General features: G+C 33.9%; 1 protein-coding gene across 9 annotated transcripts in view; it reads right to left on the bottom strand.

Annotated features, from left to right (window-relative positions):
* Positions 1-26654, bottom strand: part of Pds5b (PDS5 cohesin associated factor B) — a 283823-nt gene that overhangs the window by 12086 nt on the left and 245083 nt on the right. For all 9 annotated transcript variants that reach the window (XM_087199489.1, XM_087199485.1, XM_021266499.2 and 6 more), the window contains 9 exons: positions 20041-20109; positions 18943-19079; positions 15987-16110; positions 12071-12275; positions 9728-9842; positions 7834-7966; positions 7406-7525; positions 6168-6230; positions 5453-5598 (listed from right to left, as the gene is read on the bottom strand). In XM_087199489.1, the coding sequence (XP_087055615.1) occupies positions 5453-5598; positions 6168-6230; positions 7406-7525; positions 7834-7966; positions 9728-9842; positions 12071-12275; positions 15987-16110; positions 18943-19079; positions 20041-20109 (1112 nt within the window). The remainder of the gene's footprint in view (positions 1-5452; positions 5599-6167; positions 6231-7405; positions 7526-7833; positions 7967-9727; positions 9843-12070; positions 12276-15986; positions 16111-18942; positions 19080-20040; positions 20110-26654) is intronic.

The raw sequence follows: 26654 nt of genomic DNA, 5'->3' as shown, positions 1-26654 counted from the left end.
CAGACTTCTCAACACAAACCATCAAGGCAAGAAGAGCTTGGAGTGACATATTCCAAGCCCTAAAAGAAAACAGCCTCCAACCCAGATTGATGTACCCTGCAAAACTATCTTTCAAAATGGATGGATATATAAGATACTTTCATGACAAAGAGCACCTTAGGAACTTCATGAATGCCAAACCAGCACTCCAAAGAATTTTACACAATATCCTAGGAACAGACATTGAGGATCACAACCCCAGGAAGCAAAGCAGAATGAACCCATCTCGCATGACAAGAAATTAAATGGAAAGGGGGAGAACCCAACAAAAAGAAAAAGTCATGGCAATGACAAGTCAATACGTTTCAGTTATAACCATCAACGTTAATGGTCTCAATGCACCAATCAAAAGAAATAGACTGGCAGAATGGGTCAAGAAGCAAAATCCAACAATATGCTGCATACAAGAAACACACTTAATTCAAAAGGAAACTCACAGACTGAAAGTTAAAGGGTGGAAAAAAATGCTGCATGCAACAGGTACCCGAAAAAAAGCAGGAGTAGCTATCCTCTTTGCAGATCAAGTAGATTACAGACCAACACCGATCAAGAGAGATGAAGAAGGACACTACATCCTTGTAAAGGGAGCAATCCAAGAGGAAGACATGACAATCATAAATATCTATGCACCAAACACTAGTGCACCCAACTATATAAAACAAATACTAACGGACATGAAAAGCCATATATGCGCTAATACAATTCTAGTGGGGGACATCAACACCCCACTGTCACAGATAGATCAACTAGACTAAAAATAAGTAATGAAATACTAGAACTCAATCAAACTCTTGAACAAAAGAACTTAACAGATGTTTACAGAGTCTTCCACCCCACAAAATCAGAATACACATTCTTCTCAGCTGCACAGGGGTCATTCTCCAAAATAGACCACCTACTCACACATAGAACATGTTTAAGTAAGTGCAAAGGAATTGAAGTTATCCCCTGTATATTAACAGATCATAGTGCGATGAAATTGGAGATCCATAGCAGAAGAAACTCAAAAAATTTCATAAACACGTGGAAATTGAACAACACACTTCTGAATAACCAATGGGTCACAGAGGAAATTAAAGAAGAAATCAGACAGTTCCTTCAATTAAATGACAATGACAATACAACATATCGGAATCTATAAGACCCAATGAAAGCAGTCTTATGAGGGAAATTCATAGCATTTAAAATGCATATTAGGAAAACAGAACGAGCCCAATTAAACAACCTGATGCTGAACCTCAAGCTTCTAGAGAAAGAAGAGCAGGACAACCCCAAAGCTCATACAAGGGAGGAAATTATAAAGATCAGAGGAGAAATCAATGCAATGGAGACTAAGAGAATGATACAAAAAAATCAATGAAGCCAAGAGTTGGTTCTTTGAAAGAATCAACAAAATTGACAAACCTTTAGCCAATCTTGTCAGAAAAAGGAAAGAAAAGGTGCAATTCCATGCAATTAGGAATGAAAAGGGTGAAATTACAACAGACCCAGCAGAAATCCAGAGGATCCTCAATACCTACTTCCAGAACCTATACACCAATAAGAAGGACAACACAGAAGAAATGGACAGATTCCTAGATACATATGAATTACCAAAGTTGAACGAAGAAGACCTAAAAATTCTGAACAACCCAATATCAACCAATGAAATTGAAAATGGAATTAAAAACTTATCAACTAAGAAAAGCCCAGGCCCTGAGGGCTTCACTGCTGAATTCTACAAGACATTTAGAGAGGAACTACTGCCACTACTGTTTAAACTACTCAATGAAATTGAAAGGGAAGCAATACTCCCAAATTCATTCCTGGAAGCAAGCATCATCTTGACCCCCAAAGCAGAGAAAGACCCAACTGAAAAAGAGAACTATAGGCCAATCTCACTAATGAACATAGATGCAAAAATCCTTAATAAGATAATAGTAAACAATGCAGAAGATCATCAAGAAGATCATCCACCCTGATCAAGTGGGATTCATCCCAGGGATGCAGGGATGGTTCAATATATGCAAATCAATCAATGTAACACTGTATCAATAGAGCCAAGGACAAAAACCATATCATTATCTCCACAGATGCAGAAAAAGCATTTGACAAAATCCAACATGCATTTATGATAAAAACCCTACAACAAATTAGAACAGATGGTCTCCACCTCAAACTGATAGAAGCCATCTATCAAAAACCAACAGACAATACCATACTAAATGGTCAAAAACTGAAATCCTTCACACTAAAATCAGGAACAAGACAAGGATGTCTACTATCACCACTCTTCTTCAACATAGTTCTGGAAACATTAGCCACAGCAATTAGACAAGAGAAAGAAAAAGAATAAAGATAGGTAATGAAGAAGTCAAATTGTCATTATTTGCAGATGACATGATACTCTATACAGAAGACCTCAAAAACTCCACCAGAAGTCTTCTAGACTTAATAACCAAATTCAGTCAAGTAGCTGGCTACAAGGTTAACACACATAAATCAAAAGCTTTCCTCTATACAAATGACAGACTCACTGAGAGAGAAATAGGGCAAATAATTCCTTTCAAAATAGCATCCAGAAAACTGAAATACCTAGGAATCAACCTAACGAAAGAAATCAAAGACCTCTTCTCTGAAAACTATGGCACTCTGAAAAGAGAGATTGAAGATGATATCAGGAAATGGACAGACATCCCCTGCTCCTGGGTAGGAAGGATTAATATACTGAAAAATTGGGCTTCAACTTGCCAAAGATTAAAACTAGACCTGTATCTCTCACCATGCACTAAACTAAAATCAAAATGGATTAAAGATCTAAATATTAAAATAGAAACTCTGAACCTGTTGGAACAGAGGTTAGGTAGAACCCTTGAAGACATCAGTGTAGGAAAAGATTTTATGAACAAAACCTCAGTTGCCCGTGAACCAGCACAAACAATCAACAAGTGGGATCTCTTCTTATTAAAAGGCTTCTGCACAGCAAGAGAAACCACCAGCAGTGTGAAGAGACAACCCACAATGTGGGAAAATATCTTCACCTTCTCTTCCTCAGAGAAAGGTCTACTATGTCAAATCTATAAAGAACTTAAAAAGATCAGACCTCCCAAATTGAAAGACGCAATCCGAAAATGGGCATCTGAAATGAACAGACATTTCTCAAAGAAGTAGAAAGAGCAAATAAATACATGAAAAAATATTCAACATCACTGGTCATTCGAGAGATGCAAATGAAAGCAACGCTGAAATTCCACTTCACTCCAGAAAGAATGGCTATCATGAAATCAACCAATAACAAATGCTGGCGGGGCTGTGTGGAAAGAGAAACCCTGCTCCACTGCTGGTGGGAGTGTAGACTGGTGCAACCACTGTGGAAATCAGTATGGAGATACCTCAAAGAACTAGGACTGGAAGTCCCATTTGACCCCGCTATTCCACTGCTGGGGATCTCCCCCAAAGAATTAAAAGAATCATACCACAGTGATATATGTGCGCCCATGTTCATAGCAGCACAGTTTGTAATAGCTCAAACTTGGAAACAGCCCAAATGCCCATCAACTGGAGACTGGATAAAGAAAATGTGGTTTTTAAAAATAAAATGGAGTACTACTCAGCCATAAAAAATGAGAAATTAGAGACATTTATAGCTAAGTGGATGCACATTGAGGTGATACTTTTAAGTGAAATAAACAGGACACACATGAATAAATAACGAATTGTTTCTCTGGTCTGAGAAACGGAAAGTGTAAATAAGGACTAAAATGTATAATAGGTAATGTGAAATAGGAAGAAAAGGGGCAAAGAGGAAGGAAGTGGGAGGGCTAGGGGAAAGGATAGAAGGGAATGGGATTAATATGAGAAAATGGAAAAATAGGAACCAAATCTTTGTAAATAGGGAGGCATGGAGGGCTTGAAGGGAGGGCTGGGCTGGGCAAGGGTGAAAAATAAGAACCAAGAGACTATGTAAAGGTGCAAATTTCCAATGATGAATGTCATTATATTGTATACCTAAAATGTACCAATGATTAGAATGAATAATCGATAATGCAAAATAGGAAGAAAAGGTCCAAAGGGGTAGGGGTAGTGGGAGGGGCAGGGGAAAGGAAAGAAGGGAAAGGACAAATGATGAGAAATGGAAAAAATGGAAATAAAGTCTTTGTAAATAGGGAAGGGTGGAGGGGGTGAAGGGAGGGCTAGGAATGGGGAAAATATAAGAACCAAGATACATTATGTAAAGGTACAATTCCCAATGAGAAATGTAATTGTATTGTATACCTACAATGTACCAATAAAAGAATTTAATAAAAAAAAATATTATAAGGAAAAAAACTGACTAAACTTGGCAATTGAATATACATATATATATGTAGGGAAAGAGTCAAAGACAATTGTAAGGCTCTAAGGCCTAGAGGACTGAATGAACTAGGACATTTTTGTTCATAATCAGCAATTCAAGAAGAAAAATCAACCATTTAGAAAGTAAGTTGCTGTAAACGTTTTGGTCATGTTAGGTATGAGGCCATCCACTAGGAAATATTTAACTTATACAGCTAAAGGATTACTTAGGTACTGACTCCTAATATTAACATGAACAGGAATCTAAAACAGAAAAAAATTGATGCCATTTTTATTCCACCATATCCCACTCAACAATTTATTCATAAGAAAATTGATGGAGACATTATACAATGTCTCCTCCTTCTTTACTGACTGGTTATGAACAACACAAAAGACAGTTTGGATTTTGTAATAACATGCCAAAAATTCAATGAATAATGGCAGTGTAGCCCTTTACAATGCTCTGCTACTAATAAATTATGTCCTAAACATTTATGCTAAAATCAGTGAAAGGCTGAATTGTCTTTTTTCTTTTTTAAACAACAAAAAAGGTTCATACATATACATGAAGAAAAGAAATTTAAACTACATGAAATTGTATAAAATTATCTTTCTCTTACTCCAGTTGTCATGAGCACTCAAGATTTTGTATAGTCTTCCAACAACTTTCTGTTTATATAAACAAAAGTAAATATAAATTCTTTTCCAAAACAGAGAAACCATAACACTATTCTATACACTTTGCCTTTTTCACTCAATGTATTACGGTAATTTTTCCATGTTAGCTCAGATCTCATCATAATGACTATACTGCAGTATAATTTTACAGTGCTAGACACTAAGGTTGAAAATTGGTCATTTGTGCTGGTGTAGATTACCCCAACAAGCTCATATATGAAAAGCTAAGGTGAAGTATACATTGAAAATGAACAAACAAATAAATATAAATTTGTAAGTAAACTACCAAGTTTCAGTAGAAACATCATCCATTAATTTCCATTCATTGACATTAAATGTTTTGAGTTATATTATTTTTAAATCTCATAACCTTGTTGGAATTGTTAAATGTAAAGTGCAAGATTTCTTGTATACTTGCCTCCCTTTTATTCTTCCAGGAGAGCTTGGATTTGAGCTGCTGCTTGCATTGCTAACAGTTTCCATTCTTGATGATTTGGTCTGAGACTGTTTGCCTGCTGATGAAAGCGGCTTATTAACAGCTCCTAGAACATTGGTTGTTTTAGGCTGAAATGAAAAATGCATGTCTCTTTCTATTTGGTTAAAACCAAAAGAAACCTCCATGTCAAGCACCATAAAAATATTTACAAAGAATTTCTCAAAGTATTTACATACAAATCATGAAAAAAGTTATCTATCCTTAATCCAAGAAATGATTACAAATTGAAGATCACTCAAATTAAAAACTATATAAAAACATAAAGAGTTGAGTCTCAGAGAAAATGGCTTATATAGAATGTGAGAACAAATGAAATGTACAGTCACTAATGAAAATAGATAATTAAAACTCTTGCTGTGAAAGAACATAGATGATGCCTTTTAAAGATTTTTATCTTGGCATTAAAATAAGTCTAAGGATCAAGGTCTCCTGAGTTTTATAACAAGCTAAAATACTAGTTTGTGTATCTCAGCTTGCATCTACATAGTAAACACAATCATTCCTTACTAACAAATGTAAGACAACTATATTTCCCACCTTGAGTTATACAAAGTTTTAAAGAAAAAAATTAACACAATTGGGCCAATAATCACAGGAAATAAATGACATAAAAATTAAAAGAATTCTTAAAACATACTTTTCCAGGAGTGAAAAATGATTTCATTTCTGGAGGCAGATAATTTTTGGTGTTACTGAAATTCTACAAGCAAGGGAAAAAGAAGTAGTCAGTGAATATGAAAACACTGCATTGCAAGGTAGTTAGAAGACAACAAACAACTTTTTGTTTAAAATATGTATTTATTTAAACTCATCAGTTAACCACTTACCAGTCTAATTACTTAAATACAGGATAACCAAAAATAGCACATTTTTCATTAATTTTTTCTAATATAATGAGAAATATAAAAACAACAATTCTGTCAAATTTATTCAATAAAGAATCGATTGGCTGATGGTGGCTGCGCGATGCTGGGTATAGTCAATATGCAAACAAACATGCTGTCCTAGTGATGCTCAGAGTAAATTGTTAAGTGGTTAAAACTTTTCAGTTACTGATCTTAATTACTATGATAAACTACAACTAACCTAATATCAACCTCAATAATAACAAAACATATGTGAACTCTAACATGCTAGAGCTCTAAGACTCAAAACACATGCTCCTGTAATAACTCTCCAGGGACAAGGACACATATACTGTTACCATGTTCACTCTAAAATGAATGCTTAAAAAAAGACAGCCTCTTCAGCTAGTGGGTGAATTTGCAGGGCTATTCCATACACTGCAAGATGTTAATTGATATACTGCTTTAAAAACAGAAAGATGAGTACTGCTGGCTTCCAGATTCTCAGATACTTAATATGTTTAGATAAAGTATGAATTTCTAAGATGGAGTGTAGAAGAAACCTTTTGGTTTGAGAACACTCTTACAGTTCTCAGAGTCTTAGGTGTGTTCCAGTGTCTATTCTCTGCATTATCTCCTCACAGCAGTTTAAAATGCCAATCACGGGCTTAAAACTTCAGATTCTATCAGTGTTCTTTTTCCTGTTTTTGATCAGTAGTCATTAACTCACAAATCCTTACGATTTGACCACACTTTTGCCTATACTTTTAGTATAGCTTCAAACTCTGAAGAAAAAACTGTAGATTATCCTAACTAATCTCTACAACTTTGCATCCTTCAATCTGGCTGATTAAAAAAACTATATGGTAATCTTTTTAGTATATGTGCTGCTGAAGTGAGCACTGGAAATCTTTTATGTACTTTAGTGCCAATTCTTGACACTGCTCCTTCCTGATCTTACTTAAAACCTACTGTTGAAAATAATTTTATTTCAATTTACACAAACAAATTAAAAAAAAAAAAAACATACCTTGTCAGGTTGGGTGAAAAAACGAGCTGGTAGTACTGGATCTTTAGGAGATTCCAAACTGTATGTGGTACTCTTTGACATGATGATATTCATGGCAACATCACACACGGTATACAATTTCTGAAATGAATTTTTTAAATTAGGTATTTAAATTGGCATCCTAAATGCTGTAAATTAGAAATAATTCTACAACATTCATCTAGTCTTCAACAGTAAATGAAAGCAATTGTCAACTTAAGCATTTTAACTTATAGTATTGTTTTTATTAGTTTACTATGAACAGAATTACTAATTCTGCATTACTGTTAGTACTAACAGAAATACTAAAAGAAAATTATTTGACAGTCTATGAATATTAGTTTCATACCTCATATCCAAATGTCTAAATCAATATGGAATTATAGTATTTACAAAAAAAAATTACATACTTCATTCATTTTTGCATCATCTGGTCCTTGAGCATCTTTTGTTTGTTTAATATTTTCTACCATCTTTCTGATAAATGCGTGACTGTTATTTTCATTTTTAGCCATTAATATTTCCAAAACAAACCAAAGACATCTAAAAAAAAAGAAAAGATACAGAAGAAAAAAATCTTTTGTTAGATATGAAAATTCTAAACATAATGAACCAAGATTATAACCCCAAGATAGGAAAAAATTAAAAATAAACAGCAGAGAAAAAAGGTTAGTTCACACATACATATCACAATATGTGAATAATGCAGATGTGAGCTCATAAGGCCCCTGTATAGAATTACTAGATTCCCCAGGGAAGAAGATTTTAAAAGAAACAAAGGGTGGAAGAAATGAAATGATCTTAACCCCATGCTATGAGAATGATCTGGAGAGACTTCAAAAAGGAATACTTAAGCCATGGATCAAGTGAGGCCTTGGATATTCAGACAGACTCAAGTGCTGATGGGAAGTCTTCTAAGGAATACAGCTATCTTATTATATAATAAATATTCTTCATTAACAAATTAGAAAGGAAAAACTCGTAGTTGACAACCATATACAATGTTCTTGCTTAATGAAGAAAAAAAATAATGTTTCAATAGCCCCATTTTAATGGCCTATTCAATTCTATTCAATAAAAATTCTATTCTTTTCAATAAAATTCTATTCTATTCAATAAAAAACCAAAGTGTTTCTGTATTATATACCCAAAAGGGACACAGGTACAGTTGATATACAAAGAAGAAAAATACTGAAAGAGAGAGAAAGGTCAAGCAAGATATTATTATAGAAGCGAAAAAAAAAAAAAAAAACTTTAAAATCTCAGGTATTGGATAAATTCTGTGGGAGTGTCTCTACAATACAGTGTCATCGCAACACAGGCAACTTAAGATAGCGAAAACTATCTAGTAAATTCAAAAGAATATTTTACCTATTTAAAAACCAATGTTCTCTGATTTTTTTTTAAGTGGCAAAGTGACTAGAAGTTTTCATTAGTCATAACCATTTTCAAAACAAAACTCATTTTCAGGGAATTATCTGCTTATGTTTTAGAAATGGAAACTGTGGCAAAGAAAGACCTTAACAACCTTTTCCCTGATCATGAGAAGTTACTGGTAACTTAATTTTATTCTCCTTAGATACTTCAAACATTTAACTATAAAATATTTCTATGAATTAAGAAACCAATAATTATTTTCCTTCAGTAGGCTATTAAAGGTATCAACTGATTCAAAAGCACAAAGGTTATCTTTTATTTTAACAGAAAGAGGTATAGGTGCTCAAGCTTATTTAAAGAAGGCTGGTCTTAAAACTTCTGTAAATAACACTGCATCTTCATGCAGACATATGTAGCATTTGTAGTTTCTCAACAACAATCTTTGAAAGAATCACAAAAGTAATAAACTCTAATTAGAGAATAATCAATGAACTCACTCAGAAAAAATAGTTCCTTGTCTATGAATTTGGCCCAGTATGAAATGGGGTCATTCTCTCTTCCTATAGAGGAAGACAGTTACTGCAGAGAAAAATGTAATTCACCTGACATGAAGAGCTATACAGAGTTTTTAAAGGAAGCAGAAAAGAACTGAAGTAAATACGTTCAGTGGATAACTTAAGAAAAAAAAAACTGCCAGGTTGGTAGAGAAATAGAACTAAAAGTACAGTAATTATGCTCAGATTTAGGAAATTAACTAGAAGTGTAATATGAAGAGATTAAAAAAAAAAGAATAAGAGAGTAAGAGAAAATAACAAACTACTGAGAAATGAAATATAGTAATTAATTATAAATAAGATCCCATTATCAGCAGTAAAGAGAAAAAATAACTTTCAGAAAATACAAAAAACTGGATGGAAAAAGTCTTACTCTTTCACATCTTTAAGTTGTTCGATATCCTGTACTTTGACATAATCTGGGTCATGTGCCAAAAGGTGAATTGTATATGGAACAACATACTCTGGTAGAAGAGACAATAATTTTTCTGTAAAAGAAACAAGGAAAGGGGGGGTGGGGAGAAGAAAAGAAAAAAACCCAGGTTAGAAAATCAAATCTTACACTCTTTCATACTATATTTCCTACATCCTAATAGTTACCACAATATGGCTAGAAAAAAAACACTGAAATATTATATTGAGAAACATCATAAATTAAAGTTTATTCATTCAATTATTCATTCATTCATGATATCTAATGTTGGAATGTCTCGTAACAGGCTAGAAAGACAAATATTTCAAGTTTCAAATGCATATGGGAAAAGTGACCCATATAAACTATATTCAAGAAAGAGAGACTTAAGATCCATTTTTGCTCCTGAGGAGAAGAAAAACTTCTAGTAAATGTAAGTTACTATGGCATAAAAATGAGAAATAATATTCTATTTGTAACAGAAGACAAATATAATAAAATGGAAATAAGGAATGGAGTTTCTAAGATGTTTTAAGTAACAAACTTTTTAATCTAAATTCAAGTATTTTAATGTACTGACTGTTAGCAAATTCTGCAACAGATGTCAGTAAAGTAATTCTATCTAGCTTTAATAAAGGATACACCAAGAGTAGAATTCATATATTCTAAGCAATTCCATTTACATTTCTTATATTCAAATTAAAAATTTAAATTTAAATCAGATGTTCAACCTGGAGTATATCTATGTTCATAAAGTAACAAATTTTCTTTATTTCTATTCCTGAACCAAAAGAGAATAGTTTCTATGCAATGCTAATTCAAAGACCAAGTGCAGAAGAAAAGTAACAAGGTTTGAAATCAGTAAAATTCAAACTGAATTACATCGAATATTTCTTGAGTGCTTACTTTGTGCTATTTGTTAGAATTTTAAAGATATTAAAGATGAATAAGACTAGGAACAACCTCATATCAAAGCATAAACAGAGACAAAAGCGATCTTCAATACCAAAAGTGTCCCAAAATAAAGATAGCTGGCACCTACTGATGACTTCTTCAGGCCACTCATTATGCTTTATATAACTAAATTTTAATCCTCACAAGAACTATAAGAAGTACAATTATACCAAAACTTGATGAATAAACAAACTAAGACTGGGTTAAATAACTTGTACAGACACAACCAGTAAATTGCAGAGGTGGGATAATCCTCACTTTTTCCAAGGTGAGAAAGGAAGAAAAAAAGAGTCACAGTGATGCACTTACAACAAAAACATTTTAGAAGATGTACAAGATATAAAACCACGCTTCCTGGTTTTGTTCATTTTTTTGGTCTGGAAGAGGAGGCAATTTCCAGACAGTTGACAACAGGGCAAAAAAAAAAAACTGCACAAATTTCAAGTAATCCAAAGTACATGGAACACAGAATTCATAGAAGGAAGTGATAGAGAATACTTGAAACGGGCTGAAAAAAAAACTACAGAGGCCAAGATCAGGTGTTCCAACTTTATCCCATGAACAGAAGAAAATCTACATAGGATTTTAAGCAAGGAAGTGATGTGAACAGATGTTTCAGAAGGAAAACTCTGATAGCAATGTGGCAGCACAGTCAGGAGAGGGTTGAGAAAGGTAGGGAAGTATTTACAACAGGCAGGTAGTAAGGAGTGTGTACAACAGGAAGAGAGATGGTTAAGACATCTTGAGGAAGAATTAATAGATCTGGTGACTGATGAGTAAGAAAGTATAAAGAATGCATGACTTGGATAATTTGACACATTTTAATGCTGTCTGTTAAGTCACAAAGTCAAGAGGCACACTAGCTAACCCTGATGGGCTGAACTGATGAAAGCAGGCACAAAAGCACTTGATACTGTTGGCTACCAGTGAAAACAAACAACAAAGATCAAAGCCTTGTACTTTTTCAACTAAAAGACAACTAAAAGACTACGTAGATAATCTACATAAATGTACAAATTTTACTGTTCTATTAAAAGTACTCTGGCCGGGGATTTAGCTCAGGGGTTTTGTCGCCTGCTGTGCAAGTGCAAGGACCCGAGTTTAATCCCCAGTACCAAAAAAAAAAAAAAAAAAAAAGTACTCCAATGTCATCACTTAATTTCCTTAGTCATGTACACAAAGATGTAAGTTGAGATTTAAAATCACCTATATAATAATGAAAAGCAATTACTGAAAAACTCTGTCATCTTATTTAAGAGATGCCAATTAAAATACAGTAACAATAATATTTTCTATTCTATAAAACTGAAATTGGCAGGCTGGAGAAGTATGTGCTTCCTATGTGCTTACCACTAACAGCTGCATGTTGCTTCAGATACTCCCGTCTTACGTTTATATTTTTTACCAGACACTGTCTAGCATGAGCTCTTCTCTCCTTTACGGGATCTTTTGCACAAAGTGCACAGATTGCCATATACTCAAGTGGAAGTCGTAATCGGGAAAGGCCTTTGTGAAGTTTCTGAGCAAACACTTGTCTTACTTGATAGCATTCATCCTGTAAAGATACAATTATTCCAAGTATTACTGACATGGCAGCAACAGGTAACAACTACAAATCAACTATCAAATGTGCTGTTTCAAGTAGAGAAGGAGGTAAACAGCAGCAAGTATATCTACAATCATTGCTTCATTGTTCATAAGGTAGATGTTGTGACTAAAGTTAATTTCAAGGTTGGAGTATTTGCTTAGACCATAATAACTACCAGTTATGTGTATTAGAAAACACTGAATGTATTCCTAAAACAGGTAAAACTAGTAAATATAAATCCATCCAAACTTAAATATTTTTAAAACTAAAGCAAATGGGTTAGGGATGTATCTCAGTGCTGCTGTGCTCACCTAGCATGTGCAAGGCCCTGGGTCTGATCCACAGCACCACAAAAGAAAAAATTAAAATTTTAAAAATAAAGTGTAAACATTACCTTATACATAGCTTTTTCAATTAAAGATAAAACTCTACCCAATTTACACATTTTGGTTCTATCATTTAAATATCTATTCAGATTAAAATGCACAACTTCAAGAATTCCTAATCAATTTCAGAAACACCAAATCTATCATTTAAATATCTATTCAGATTAAAATGCACAACTTCAAGAATTCCTAATCAATTTCAGAAACACCAAATTACTTTCATTTGCTTAAATGAATCAAACTGTTTGTTAACCCTATGCTTGCCTACCTCATACAACTAACTCCCTTCTCCTAAACTATCCATCCCTAATCTACTAGCTAACTCCTCCATCCTTAAACACACCTAAGACACCTCAAGTATTTGAAAGAAAGCAGCATTATTGCCTTAGCTATCCATGTCTTACCTACATCCTGCACTCATCTTCTCTTAGCACTCTGTGCCTATCTCCAGCATAGCATTTAGTACACAACATTAAAATGACTGATTTATATGTCTTACCTATCAATGCTAGTTCCTTAAAAGTGAGAACTATATCTTTATTCATCTTTGTATCTCTAAACCTAGTAGAGTAAGTGACACACAGAGGAAAAGAATTTTTCTAAAGTATAGGGAAAAGCTCAAACTCTTCTCTATGACATATAAAGCACTTCATGGTGATATCTTGCTGTCCATCAATAAACACAAAATGTGAAATGTTTCATATTACTGCAACTTTAGGTACCGCATTTTTTCTATCTAGAATGATCATTCAGCTTTTCTTTAAATCTTCAGTAATAACATCTTGATCTTATCTTTAGATCCTTACTTGGTGTATCTTTTTTCATTTAATTTAAATTTCAGTATCTTATAGTATCAACTATTAGTTTTTTTAAAGTAGCCTAGAACAATATACAGTACATGCCAGTACACAGTTAAGTTTTTCATGAACTAAATAACAAATTCTAAAATACTTAACAAATTATTAAATTTAGATTCATATTGTTAAGTCTCTATTCTTTCCTATCTATTGTCTGTTCAAATATTGACAAGGGTCTCCCAGATACAAAATTACTTTTAAAGAGCCTCAATTAAAGTAAGAGCAAAAAACCACATGTACACAAACAGCTAAAGCACAAGGTAAAGTTCTGTATGTACCAGAAAAGACTGAGATAGTATCTATAGAGAATTAAAAGGAGAGACAAACTACTTAGAGCTAAAAGAATCACAGGAAGCTTTGTGGGAAAGGTTGCGCTTGAGCCTGGATTTGTAGAAAGGGTTAAATAAAGATAGGTGGAAATGGGAGGAAAACACAAAAATTAGAGGCAGCAAAGTCACAGGCACATAAAAGATAAATTTATTTGTCCAGTTTCACTGAAATAAAGGTGATAAAGGTAGTGTGCTAAACAAGGATGCTATAATAAGTAAGATTTTTGAATGGAAATATGGGTCCAAACAATAGAGACTTCACATCCCAGGACATAAATATATGTGCATTTTTTGTTTTTACAAATAGAGGCCGTTAATAATTTTTGAGCAGAAGAATAAAAAGAGCAGGGGCCTGAGATTTAGCTAAGTGGTGCTGCCACCTGCCTCGCAAGCACAAAGGCCTGAGTTCGATCCCTGGTACCAAATCACTCACTCACTCAATCAATCAATCAATCAGAATTGTGATTAAGGAAATTTATCCAACACAGAAATTAGTTAACAATGATTATGGCTATGATTATTAAGATATTAAAGACTATAATATATATAGTAAATGATTTGAATTTTTCAACAAGGTAGAAGGATAAGCAAATAGTCAAATATAAATCATGCTTTCAGATCTATGAAATGCCATGCAGATTTAACACTGGAAAATGGCAGGAAAGAATAGATTTGATAAATATGAATTCAGACTTGTATTTACAGAACATAAAAGTCTAAAATTTCTATTAAGCATGTGAAGCAGGAGTCAGAGACTTGGGGGAAAAAATGTTGCAGGTATCATAATCAAGTACATAGGTGTCCAAAGAAGAATACGTTAAGTGGAGAAACTGAACATGGACAGATCCTCAAAAAACATACAGATTTAAAGGAAAAGAGAAAAAGCCAGATAAGATAAAAATCAACAGATACCAAAGAAGAGAATTTTAAGACTAATGGAGCAATAAGCTGTGTCAAATGATACAGAAAGAACACTGAAAATTAAGATCACTGGATTTGAGGACTTCAATAGGATACTTAATGGAAAACAATGAAGGAAAATGCCAAAATACGCATAATAAGGAGTAAGGGGAAAAGAATAGGAGAAAAAAGACATAGATTATTATTTATTAAGGTTTGGAGGTTCAAAATAGAAGATATAGGCCTGTGGCTTAAAAGAATATCAAAATTAGGAAAAATTTTTGTTTAGAATGGATTAAGTTGCAAGAAGATGCTAATTAACTTTTAACCATTAACATATGTTCCACATCCAATTCAAAAATTTAACTCATTAATAAGGAATACCTTTAACCTTAAATCCATACCATGCTTTTTATAAAACTATAAATTTCTCTATTTTTTTCATTTTAGGAATTAAATATAGTCAACCTCATTATTCAGATTCCATAATTAAGAATTTGCCTACTCATTTAAAATTTATTTGTAACCCCAAAATCAATACTTGAAGCAATTTTATAGTTATTTGCAACTAACTGCAGAGCAACAAAAAATCATCCCAAGCTATCCCAAGACCAAAGGAGCCTTGCTTTCTTGTTTCAGTTCTCACAGGGTGTAAGAGGTTTTTTTGTTTTGGTCTATTTAGTATTATCTCTTTCACATTTTTGTCCGTTTTGATAGTGATGAAGCACTGTTTAGTGCTCTGAAACACAAGAAGGCTGCGATGAACCTTACAGAGAAAAGTGTGTGATAGAAAAGCTTTGTTCAGGCATGAAGTATAGTGGTGTTGGCTATTAAATGCTAATGAACATATGTGTGTGGGGGGGGTTGTCTTTGAACAGAAACACAAAAAACAAGATTGCATACTGACCAGTTAATGAAAATTCTGTGACCGAGGCTGGGGAACATACACTTGTATTTCCTCAGGAGCAATGTTTCGATACATGGTTCGGTATATTAGGTAACTTTATAAATTAGTACTATGCAGAACAAGTTGACTATACTATGTTGGCAAACAAAAAGTCAGGACAGTTTTATACCTCTGAAATGTTTCTAATGTATAAATTTTGAAAAGTATAAACATTCAGGATTCTCATCTATGTGAACATAGTGAAATTTTCTTAAAGTCAAAGACCATATAGTCATAGCTGATATAAACATTTTCCTTACATTGATAGCTAATGCACATAGCTGATATTGTTCTAATGTGATGATTTCATGGTAACAGGGTTCTTGTGCCAGCTTCACAATAGCACTTCCAGCAGCAAGTCTCAGGCGTGACATATCTGGTTTACTGAAAAATAAGCAAGAAAGACTATAGATAAGATTTGTTTACATAAAACCATTACTACTTTATACATGTAATTCTGAGAGATTCTCAAAGGGGTGGGATTAGAAAATGCTATGGTCTTCACGGTTGGGGGGATGTGGGTGTTCTTCTCCTCAAATGCCAAGTTGATGGTATAAGGAGGAGGTAGTTTGATTAGGTCATGAAGCACAACTCCTGTGACTAGGATTAGTGTCCCTGTAAAAGGCTTGAGGGAGTTTGCCCCTTCTGCTATGTGACGACAAAGCAAGAAGTCAGCGGTCTGCTCCCCTGGGACAGGGCTCCCACTAAAACTCAAGCATGCTGGCACCCTGCTCTTGAACTTCCAGGCTCTAACTGTGAGAAATTTTTGTTGTTTATAAGTTATTCAATCTATGGTATTCTGTTATATTAGAACGAACAGACTAGATGGTAAGGACTTTAACAATACTGAGAACCATATTATATTTACTTACTTTGAAACGTGTGTAAAATTACACAAAATTCTTTCTTAAGCATAAGTCTGTATTAGCATTACTAATGTCACTTAATTCCCTCATCCTTAATCCTCTCATCTCATCTTAGGCAAACCCAGAACAAACCTATTTGTACGTTTACCTGTTAGGTTTTAAATATTATACTATACATATTTTTGGAGATATGCTTAACTATAGATCAGGCATAAAACTGACCTTAACTTGCTAATAAGTCAACCACAACTACTGTCCTAAAAATAAAAGAAGTACAATGAAAACAGGTTTAGTGGATAAAAAATTACTTTTTAAAATTTTTCAAATATTACTGAAAGATTCTTTTTAAACTTAAGGGGAAAACTGTTAACTGGAGCACTCTTCACAGAATTCTAGACTAGAACATAAATCTAAACAACAGTCCTTCCTAATACAGTGATAAATTAGATGAACTACAGGGGTCTTGGACTAATAACACAAGATGGGTCCTTAAGATCTACCTATTATTGTCTTACAGTAAAACACTATTCAACATCTACACAATTATGCATCTATAATATATATAGTACTGAAGGAGTTTTTTTAATGATCTAGTTGTTTTAAGACTCTTCCTTAATCTTTCTAAAGATTATGTGAAAATTGCATGCCAACATTAATACTATTCTAAAGTTGCGGGACATGACCCATAGGTGCTTTGTAGTTTATAATAGCAATATTTCAATAGCTATTAATAGGTAACTGCAGTATTTAGTTCACAACATACAAGCTGACAGTGAGATGCTTTCTCCACAGGTATGAATAACAGATGCTTTCAACGTATTTATCCTTAAATTTTTCCAAGTATAAAATGGTTTCTATTTAATCCAATAAACTTTTGGGTTCTTTGTTTGGTTTTGGTTTTATTAATAAAGGAAACTCTCCTTCCTACGTGGGAATTTAAAGGTAAACACAAAAAAATCAAGCTTCTTATTAAAATGAGAGACAGGAATCCTCACCTAAAATCTGATCCTCCAACATCTACTTTGTTTTTACTAGAATTCTTACATATACTCTAGGCAGCCCCTAAATGTTTCTCAATGTCACATGGATTTCCTAGAATACACCTTACATAACACCACATGCTAGGCATCATTCCAATTACTTCATTTTTAATATCCTTATGTAAATTCTATAAGGAGTTACTATAGATAACCCCATCTTACAGGTAAGGAATTTGACATGTGGAAGTGAAATAACTTGCTAATAAATAAAAACAAGTGATAAATGATGGAACATGAATTTGAATGTGTGTAGTTTGCATTCAGTCTGCCAATCTTTTTAACCACTGAAGTATATTGCCTCTCAAACAGAACTCTATCTTCTAATCATATCACTGCTTCTAGTTATTATTGCTAGGTAGTGTATACTATTAATTACATTACATTGTTTAAGTATACACTGCTAGATAAGATAGATATAATCATTGCTTCTGTTTCATAGGTAGGAAAACTGAAGTAACTAAGCAGTTAAAGCAACTTGCTAAAGATCACCTAATAAGTGGTGGAGCAAAGATTTCAATGGGAGTTCCTGAATGTCTGTTTTCAAACTATACATCTATCGTTTGGTATCCTGAAGGAACTGGTTCCAAGACCCAACCCCCAATACTAAAATCCAAAGATTCTCAAGTCCCTTATATAAAACATACTATTTATATATAATCTATACACATCCTCCCACATATTTTAAAGTATCTCTAGATTACTTATAGTAACTAGTATACAATGTAAATAGTTATACTGGATTGTTTAGGAAATGACAAAAAGGAAAGTCTGTACATTTTTAGTACAAATGAAAGTTTGCTTTTCCACATAGTTTCAACCCACAGATGGTTGAATACACCATGTGGAATGCACAGATACGAAAGGCCCACTGTACTACACTATATCTTTCAAACAAAACAAAACAAATATAAGAAATTTTTAATGTATTTTAATGATTTATATCAAGCACATTTTAAAAATTGCATTTTAGAAAGATTGAGTAAGTCACCTTCCACCAAGTCTGTTCTGTTGTCTACATATTAACCAGAATATAAGGCATCATTTACTGATTTATACACCAATAGTTACATGTTAGATATTCCAAAAGCCTGCATCTATTATTTAAAATACTTGTGATGTACTTCAGTACCCTGCACCTGACATGTGATTATCGTTGTGAAATAATCACTTCACAAAGACATATATTACAGTAAAAATGTGTACCTATGAAATAATACTAATTAGTTTTTAAAAGAAACTAAACATCTAATTAAGTTACATCAGGAGTTGAAATATTATACAATTCAATGACATGTAAAATAAATGCATACCTAATTTTCCCCTGTTCTGTCAAGTCTCCATCACTATGCAATATTGTTGTTAGCAATCTTAAAGTAGAAGTTCCTGATTTACTGTGATTATTTTTCATTCCAAGTAGCCACCGAACCATCATTTTAATAGCCTGAATCTAATTAAAAAGACAAATTGACAAATAAAACATTACATTTTTAAAAACTTTCCATTATCAACCTTAAAAAAAAAAATAGAAGATTTTTTTTTTTGGTACCAGGGATCGAACTCAGGACCTTGCGTTTTCGAGGCAGGTGCCAGAACCACTGAGCTAAATCCCCGGCCCAAGAGTTTGAATATTTTAAATTGAAGATGTTTCACCCTCCGGAGAAGTGGCAAAAATACTGCTACTTGAGACCAAGGCTGAAAAAATTAGTTTATTATCAGATCAAGAGACAGCATGATTTAATGCTGCTAAAAGGAAGGACTGTTCCACAGGTGTGCAGAAATATATCAGAATTTGAAGGTAGAATAATGTTGAAGAAAAAAAAAAAGTAGTTTATAATATGAAACACACACATAAATATACTCACACAGACACACACCATAGAAGGTTAAGGAAAAAAAAAATAGTATTTAACATATTTGTTCCTGACTTTCACACGTTGGCAGTGGATTAAAATGGGGTCTACACTACAAATCATACATAGTTTTAATGAATTAATACTATCTACACCAGTGATGAATTATCTTTTATGTAAAACCCTTAAATCAAAGAATTATAGTCTAAATTTTATAAAAAATAAACTTTTATTAAATCCTATGGAAAAGTTACAGTCTTAAAACATGCCTCACCACTTTTACTAAACAGGAAAAACATGAAGGAAAAACATGAAGCAGTTTTCAAATCTTTTTTTTCCCTCCTCAAATTAGATTTTATGTTGCTGCCCACAAGGCCCCAGGTTGCTCATTACTGTCCTATAATCTCACAGTACAAGATAATGTCAAACAATAAATATAAATACTTGAATGAATTGAATAGTTGCATCTCTGTGATAGAAGTAGAAATTTTAACATTTTCATTAGTATTATAATACAGTGAGTTTATTAAATTCAACAGATCTATGCACATTACTTACTTTGACCATCGTCTCAGGAGAAACTTCTTCATCTGGAACCCAAAGTTTAGTTGTTTTCTTTCCTGGAAGCTAAGCAAAAAGTATGGACTTTAAAATATAAATACAAATTATTATGTTCAATTAATACTCAGTGAATAAAGTCTTTACAATTTGGACAATCAATATATGTGCCTAAAATATTCCACCTAACCCTACTCACTAAAAAGGTTGACAGGCATATTCTTACCAGCACCCAGGTACAGCATTACAGATCCAACACTAGTTAGTTCTTCATGGGTGTGTGCTAGGACTGACCTGAACTACAGAGCTTTAATTAAAAACATCTTGTGGATAAGCAAACAAAGCAATGGAAAAGAAGAGACCATACATCTACACAAAATGTTAATACTGAAGATGACCAGAAGTAACAGTGTTCAATAAATTGTGGTGAGAAATTTGGTAATCCTAATGAGGAATAAAAAAAAAAATGGAATCCTATGTCACAGAACACAGAAAGAAAAAGAAAAAAAAAAAGAACCCCAGATGAGTTAAATTTTTTGTGCAAAAAGAAAATCTTAAACCTTTCAGAATATATTGGAGACTGTTTTTATGACACAGAGTAGGGAAGGACTTCTTAAATAAGATGTAAAAAACACTAATGACTAAAGAAAGGAAGATACAAGCTCACTGATATAGCTACCTTAAAAATTAATAACTTTTGTTGAAAGGACATTATAAAGGAGTAATATAATCATTTTATGCACTTTATGAAGATAATCCAACCTGCACCAGATAATAGATTAATATTTGTAAAAATCAGAAAAAAGACAAACATCCCAGAAGCAAAGGAGCAAAAAGCACTGAAAGAAATTTCAGAAACTAGGCAACATGAATATAACCAGTTACCAGGGAAATGCAAATTAAGACTGTAAGACTAAATCTATTAGGTGGGAAAAAATTTTAAAATATGACAATGAATGCAACATGCTGTTAGTAGGAGAACAAGTACCAACAACTATTTTGAAAAGTAATTTGACAATGAACTGAAAAATATGTACACTGTTGTTCATCAATTTCACTCGTAAGAATATATTCTAGAAAAATTACTCAAATGTATCATAAGGCCCACTATAAGAATATTCATAGCAGTACTGTTAAAGAGAAAAGAAATGGAAATATTCCAAAATCCACTGAGAATAGAGATATTTCCCATAACAGAATAATACGAAGAGTAATGAATGAATTAACTACAGCTAGATTTACTAACAAGGATTATTCTTAGGAACAAATGTGAAGTGATCAAAGCAAGCCAACCAAGACTATATAATCCTTATAAATGACAAGAACAAGCAAGACTAAAATGTATATTGTTTATATACATATATATACCTATGGTAAATGCTTTTTTTTTTTAAAGACAAGGAATAACAAACTCCAAATTCAGGCAAGTGGGTACCAGGGGCAAGAAGGTAATAGAAAAGAATGGAGAGTAATAAAATGAAGAGCTAACAGTGTTCAATGTATTATAAAACAAACTATGTAAGCGATATATATATATGTCTATATATGTATATTAACAGAAAACAAAACAAACTAATGGGCCAAAGGGGTGAGAAGGAAAACTGTTTCTGACAAGACTAGACTATGTTATACTGAACTCATAAAACCATTGTAACAAATGAAAAGGCTAGACAAAATATTTTTTTAAAAACATCAATCTCAGCCAGGTATAGTGGTACACACCTATAATCCCATCACTTGAGAGGCTAAGGCAAGAGGAGAGCAAGTTCAAACCCAGCCTGGGAAACTTAGCGACTTAACCATACCCTAGCTCAAGTAAAAAATGTTTTTTAAAAGAACTGGGGATGTAGTTCAGTGCAAAGGCCTTAAGTTCAACCCCTCGTGCTATCTAAGGGGGTGGAACACAGTCACACATACACATACAAAGGGAAGACCATCTAGGGACACTGGAGGACTACAACCACCTACAAGCCAAGTAGAGAGGCTTTAGAAATGACCAACCCTGTTGACATCTTGATATTACATTTCTAGCTGAGACACTGTCTCAAAATAAAAAAGACGAGTGTGAAAGTCCTGGGTTCAATTCCCAGTACCAAAACCATATAACAACAAATCAGTTTGAAAGCAATAAAGAGTTACAATGAGGGCCAGGGATTTAGCTCAGTAGCATCGCGGCCTGCCTCGCAAGCGCAACGTCCTGAGTTTGATCCCCAATTGGTGGGGGGGGGGGGGGGGTTGTTCACAATACGGTGAGAATTTGCAGGGCAAATATTCAAAAAAAAGGGATATTAAGAGATTTGAGATTGACATGAAGATTCTCTCAAAGATGACTGCTAGATGATTCTTAAAGGAAAGTGCGACAAGTTAAGCGAAGTTCTCATCACTATCACAAAGCTGGAGGGCAAACTCTGGAATTCTTAACATCTAACAGCAATAGAGTCCTCGTTTAACACTCCAGACTTCTGGCTGGATACCAACCAATACACCCTAGATATAAATGTGACCAGAAAAATAATGAGCTTGTCAAAAATGGAAGATAAGGAGTAGGGATGTAGCTCAGTGGTGGAGCATTTGCCTAGCATACATGAGGCCCTACCCTTAATCCCCACTACTGCAAAAAGGGGGGGAAAACCAGCTTTCCAGCTGGGCAAAGGTTATCTGACAATAGCTTAACTGCTAGCCAGAAAAAAAAGAAATCCTCGAAGAAGAATCATCTAGATTTTCAAATTCTCTCTATGGCTTTTTTTATTCAAAAAATCTACTTCTCAATTAAAAATAGGGTGTGCAAGACAAGATTTGACCAAAAAAAAAAAAAAAAAAAAGGTCACAAAGCTCCAGAAAGTGAGCTTAACAGATTCAACTATCACATAATTATGATGTTCAAGGATTAAATGACAAAAGAATTCTGGTAGGGAACTAAAAGATATGTTAAAAAATAAAATTATAGAATAGAAATATCATTTAGGTATAACTAAGAACTTGATGTATGAACTTATAAAATTAGACAAAACTAAAGAGAGAATTATGGAAAGCAAAGATTAGGTCTGAAGAAAAACAAAAACTAAAGCATGAGGAAGGCAACAGAAAAGTATGTTGGACAGCTAGATCACACAAAACAAAACAAAACAAAACAAAACAAAACAAAACGTGCTAAGAAATGCAGTAAAATAGGAAGAAAAATGAAATAGTATTTGAAGAGATAATGTCTGAAAATTAATCCAAATTTATGAATGACACCAAGCATAAATACAAGAGATACAAGCCCTAAGAGAAATGTGGAGAAAAGGACAGCCAGATACAACAAAGCAAAACTGGAAATGCAAAACATAGAGATTAAAACCATTCACAGTAAAAACAAAGTCTTAACAGGAATTAGACTGGCAGCAGACTTTAAGAGAAAATAAAGTTGTATACAATGGAATAGTATTTCCAACTTTTTGATGGGTCAAACATACCAGTCTAGAATTCTAAACCCAGAGGAAACTATTCTTTAAAAAAAGGAAGCCAAGGGCTTGGAATTTAGCTCACTAACGCAGCGCCTGCCTCCCAAGTGAGAGGTCCTGAGGTTCGATGAAGAGAAGAGAGAAGAGAAGCCAAAAGAAAGTTTCAAACAAAAAAAAAAGGAGAATTCATAAGTAGCAATCCACATTAAATATCATAGTGTCTCAGTCGCAGGTGAACTAGCCCAAAGAATCAACAGTGGGTTCTCTTCTTGTTAAAAAGCTTCTGCACTGCAAGAGAAACTACCAACACTGTGAAGAGACAACCCACAATGTGGGAAAAAATTTTTACCAACTGTTCCTCAGACAAAGGTGTACTACCTAGAATCTATAAAGAACTTGACCTCCCAAATTTAAAGACCCAATCCAAAAATGGGCATCTGAAATGAACACAGACATTTCTCAGACAAAGAAGTAGAAACAGCAAATAAACATATGAAAAAATGTTCAACATCACTGGTCATTCAAGACACGCAAAGGAAAATAACGCTGACCCAGAAGGAAGCTCCCCGCCTCCATCCCAGGCTCCTAGGGCACTAAAGCTCAGCCGGTCCCAGCACCCGGAAGGAAGCTCCCCTGCCTCCATCCCAGGCTCCTAGGGCAGTGAAGCTCAGCTGGTCCCACCACCCAGAAGGAAGCTCCCCCGCTGCCATCCCAACCTCCTAGGGCAGAGAAGGTGAGCCATGTGGGCACCAGAAACATACCCCCGCTGTGGAAATGAGAAGACACATAAACAAGCCACAAAAACAGACTTCCAAATCACCTACAGCAACCCCAAAGGGAAATGAGATGGAACACTCTGATACTCAACCACCTAGACTCTCTGAACTGGCAACAAAAGAGGATCTGGGAAAAATGAAATCAGAAATAATTACTCAGATAACAGCAAAGATTTTGCTCATGGTGCAAAACATGATTAATAAATCTAGAGAGGACACAGATAAAAAATTGAGGATCTGAGGAACATGATGGAATCCCAACACAGGAAACAAATGGAATCCATAGAACAGATACAAACAGATTTCCAAGAGATTCAAAACTCCATCGAAAGTCTGCACAGCAGAATGAACCAATGTGAGGATAGAATTTCACCTATAGAAGATAAGATTGCAATTAGTGACCAGGAAAAGAAAAATTGCTTTAAAATTGGGAGGGAACACGAGAAATCAATCCAGCAGCTGCTAGATGATGCAAAGAAGAATAACATAAGTCTGGTTGGAGTCAATGAAGAAAGAGGAGAGAGTACAGATGACATAAAAAAATTGTTCACAGAAGTGATGGCAGAAAACTTCCCAAGCAGGGGAAAAGAACTTGACATACAGATAAGTGAGGCATATAGGACTCCAGCTAGCCTTGATCAAAAAAAAATCTACACATAGGCATATTATAGCTTGGATTCCAGAAATCCAACAGAAGAACAAAATTCTACAAGCAGTGAGAGAAAAGAAACAAATCACATACAAAGGAAAGCCCATGGGAATCACAGCAGACTTCTCAATGCAACCCTCAAAGCAAGAAGAACTTGGAGTGATGTATTTCAAGTCCTAAAGGAAAACAGCCTCCAACCCAGACTGATGTACCCTGCAAAACTATCTTTCAAAACTGATGGAGAAATAAGATATTTTCATGATAAACAGCACCTCAGGAACTTCATGAATACCAAACCGGCCCTCCAGAACATTTTAGACAATACCCTAGGAAAAGACAATGAGGATCACAACCCCAGGAAACCCAGCAGAATGAATCCATTGGGCATGACAAATTAAGTGCAAAGAGGGAGAATCCAACAAAAAGAAAAAGTCATGACAAGGCTTTTAAAACTTTTAACTTCATCTCCCTAATGAGTGTATAATTCAATCTTATTATTGTACTGATTAGTATTTTTCTGATTCTAGAATTGCACACCATTCCTTGTGTATACTGGCTATTTATCATCTTCTTATGTCTACTTTTTAATTGGGTTGTCTATTGATGAGCTCTAAGAATTCTTTATATATTCTGCTCATAGGTTATATGCATTGTAAATATGGTCTGTTTAAGGAATACTTTTCATTTTAATGATGTCATTTAAAGTTCTAAATTTTGATGGACTCTCATTTATCAATTTTTTTCTTTTATACATCATGTCTTTTGTATCCTAGGTAGTTCTTACCTACCCTGAATTCATAAATATTTTCCCTTATAATTTCTTCTTAAAGTTTTATACTTTTAGGCTTTCTTATTTAGGTTCATAGATCCCTTCAAGTTATTTTCATGTATGGAAAAAAAGGGTTGAGGTTAATTTTGTATATACGGATACCAGGTGTTATAGTGCCGTTTGCTGAAAACACTATCTTTTCCTCTGCTCTTGAACTGAGTTTATATTCTATAAAATGCTAATGTTAAATAATCTTTCAAAACTCAGTGGACCATATATGTGTGGTTCTATTTCTAGATTCCCTGTTTTATTCCAATGATCTATATGTCTTTCCTTACACCAACACTGCCTTGATTACTGTAGCTTTAGAAGAAGTCTTAAAATTGGGTGCTAAATGTCTTCCAACACTGTTGTTTTTGTTTTTGGCTTTTCTGGGTCCTTTGTACTCCTACATAACTTTTAAATTTCAATATCCAGTTCTTCATTTATAGCAAGTATACACAGACCTGAATTTTTATATATACCTTGTGTTTTCTAATCCTGCTAAATTCAAATACAAGTTCTAGGGGCTCCTAGAGATTTCTTAGTATTTTCTCTGTAGATGATCATTTCATCTACATATAAAGATTTTGCATCTACCGTGCCAATCCTATCCTAGTTGTGTCATTTTATTGCCAGACTATTTTGGTTTAGACCTATGTTTCAAAGTCTAATGGACACATGAAGAGTAGGCATATATGCCCTTGTTCCCTACTTTAGGGATAAAGCATTGTATTGTCTCCATTCATAGAAGGAATTTTTGTTGGAAGTATGGAGTACATGTCTTTGATCTGTTGAGAAGGTTCTGTTCTACTTCTAGTCTCCTGATAGCTTTTACCATGAACAGCTGTAGAATTTAGTCCAATACTCTTTTTCCAACTAGTGACAGGATCATATGGCTTTCTCCTTTCCTCTGTTAAAATGATTGCTTTTGGGGG

The sequence above is a fragment of the Heterocephalus glaber genome, unplaced genomic scaffold (assembly GCF_053883595.1).
Source record: "Heterocephalus glaber isolate CG9 unplaced genomic scaffold, H.glaber_assembly_v1.0 deba00001720, whole genome shotgun sequence".
Taxonomy (NCBI): Eukaryota; Metazoa; Chordata; class Mammalia; order Rodentia; family Bathyergidae; genus Heterocephalus; species Heterocephalus glaber.
Note: the sequence above shows the minus strand (reverse complement) of the source record. Positions and strands in the feature narration are given on the sequence as shown.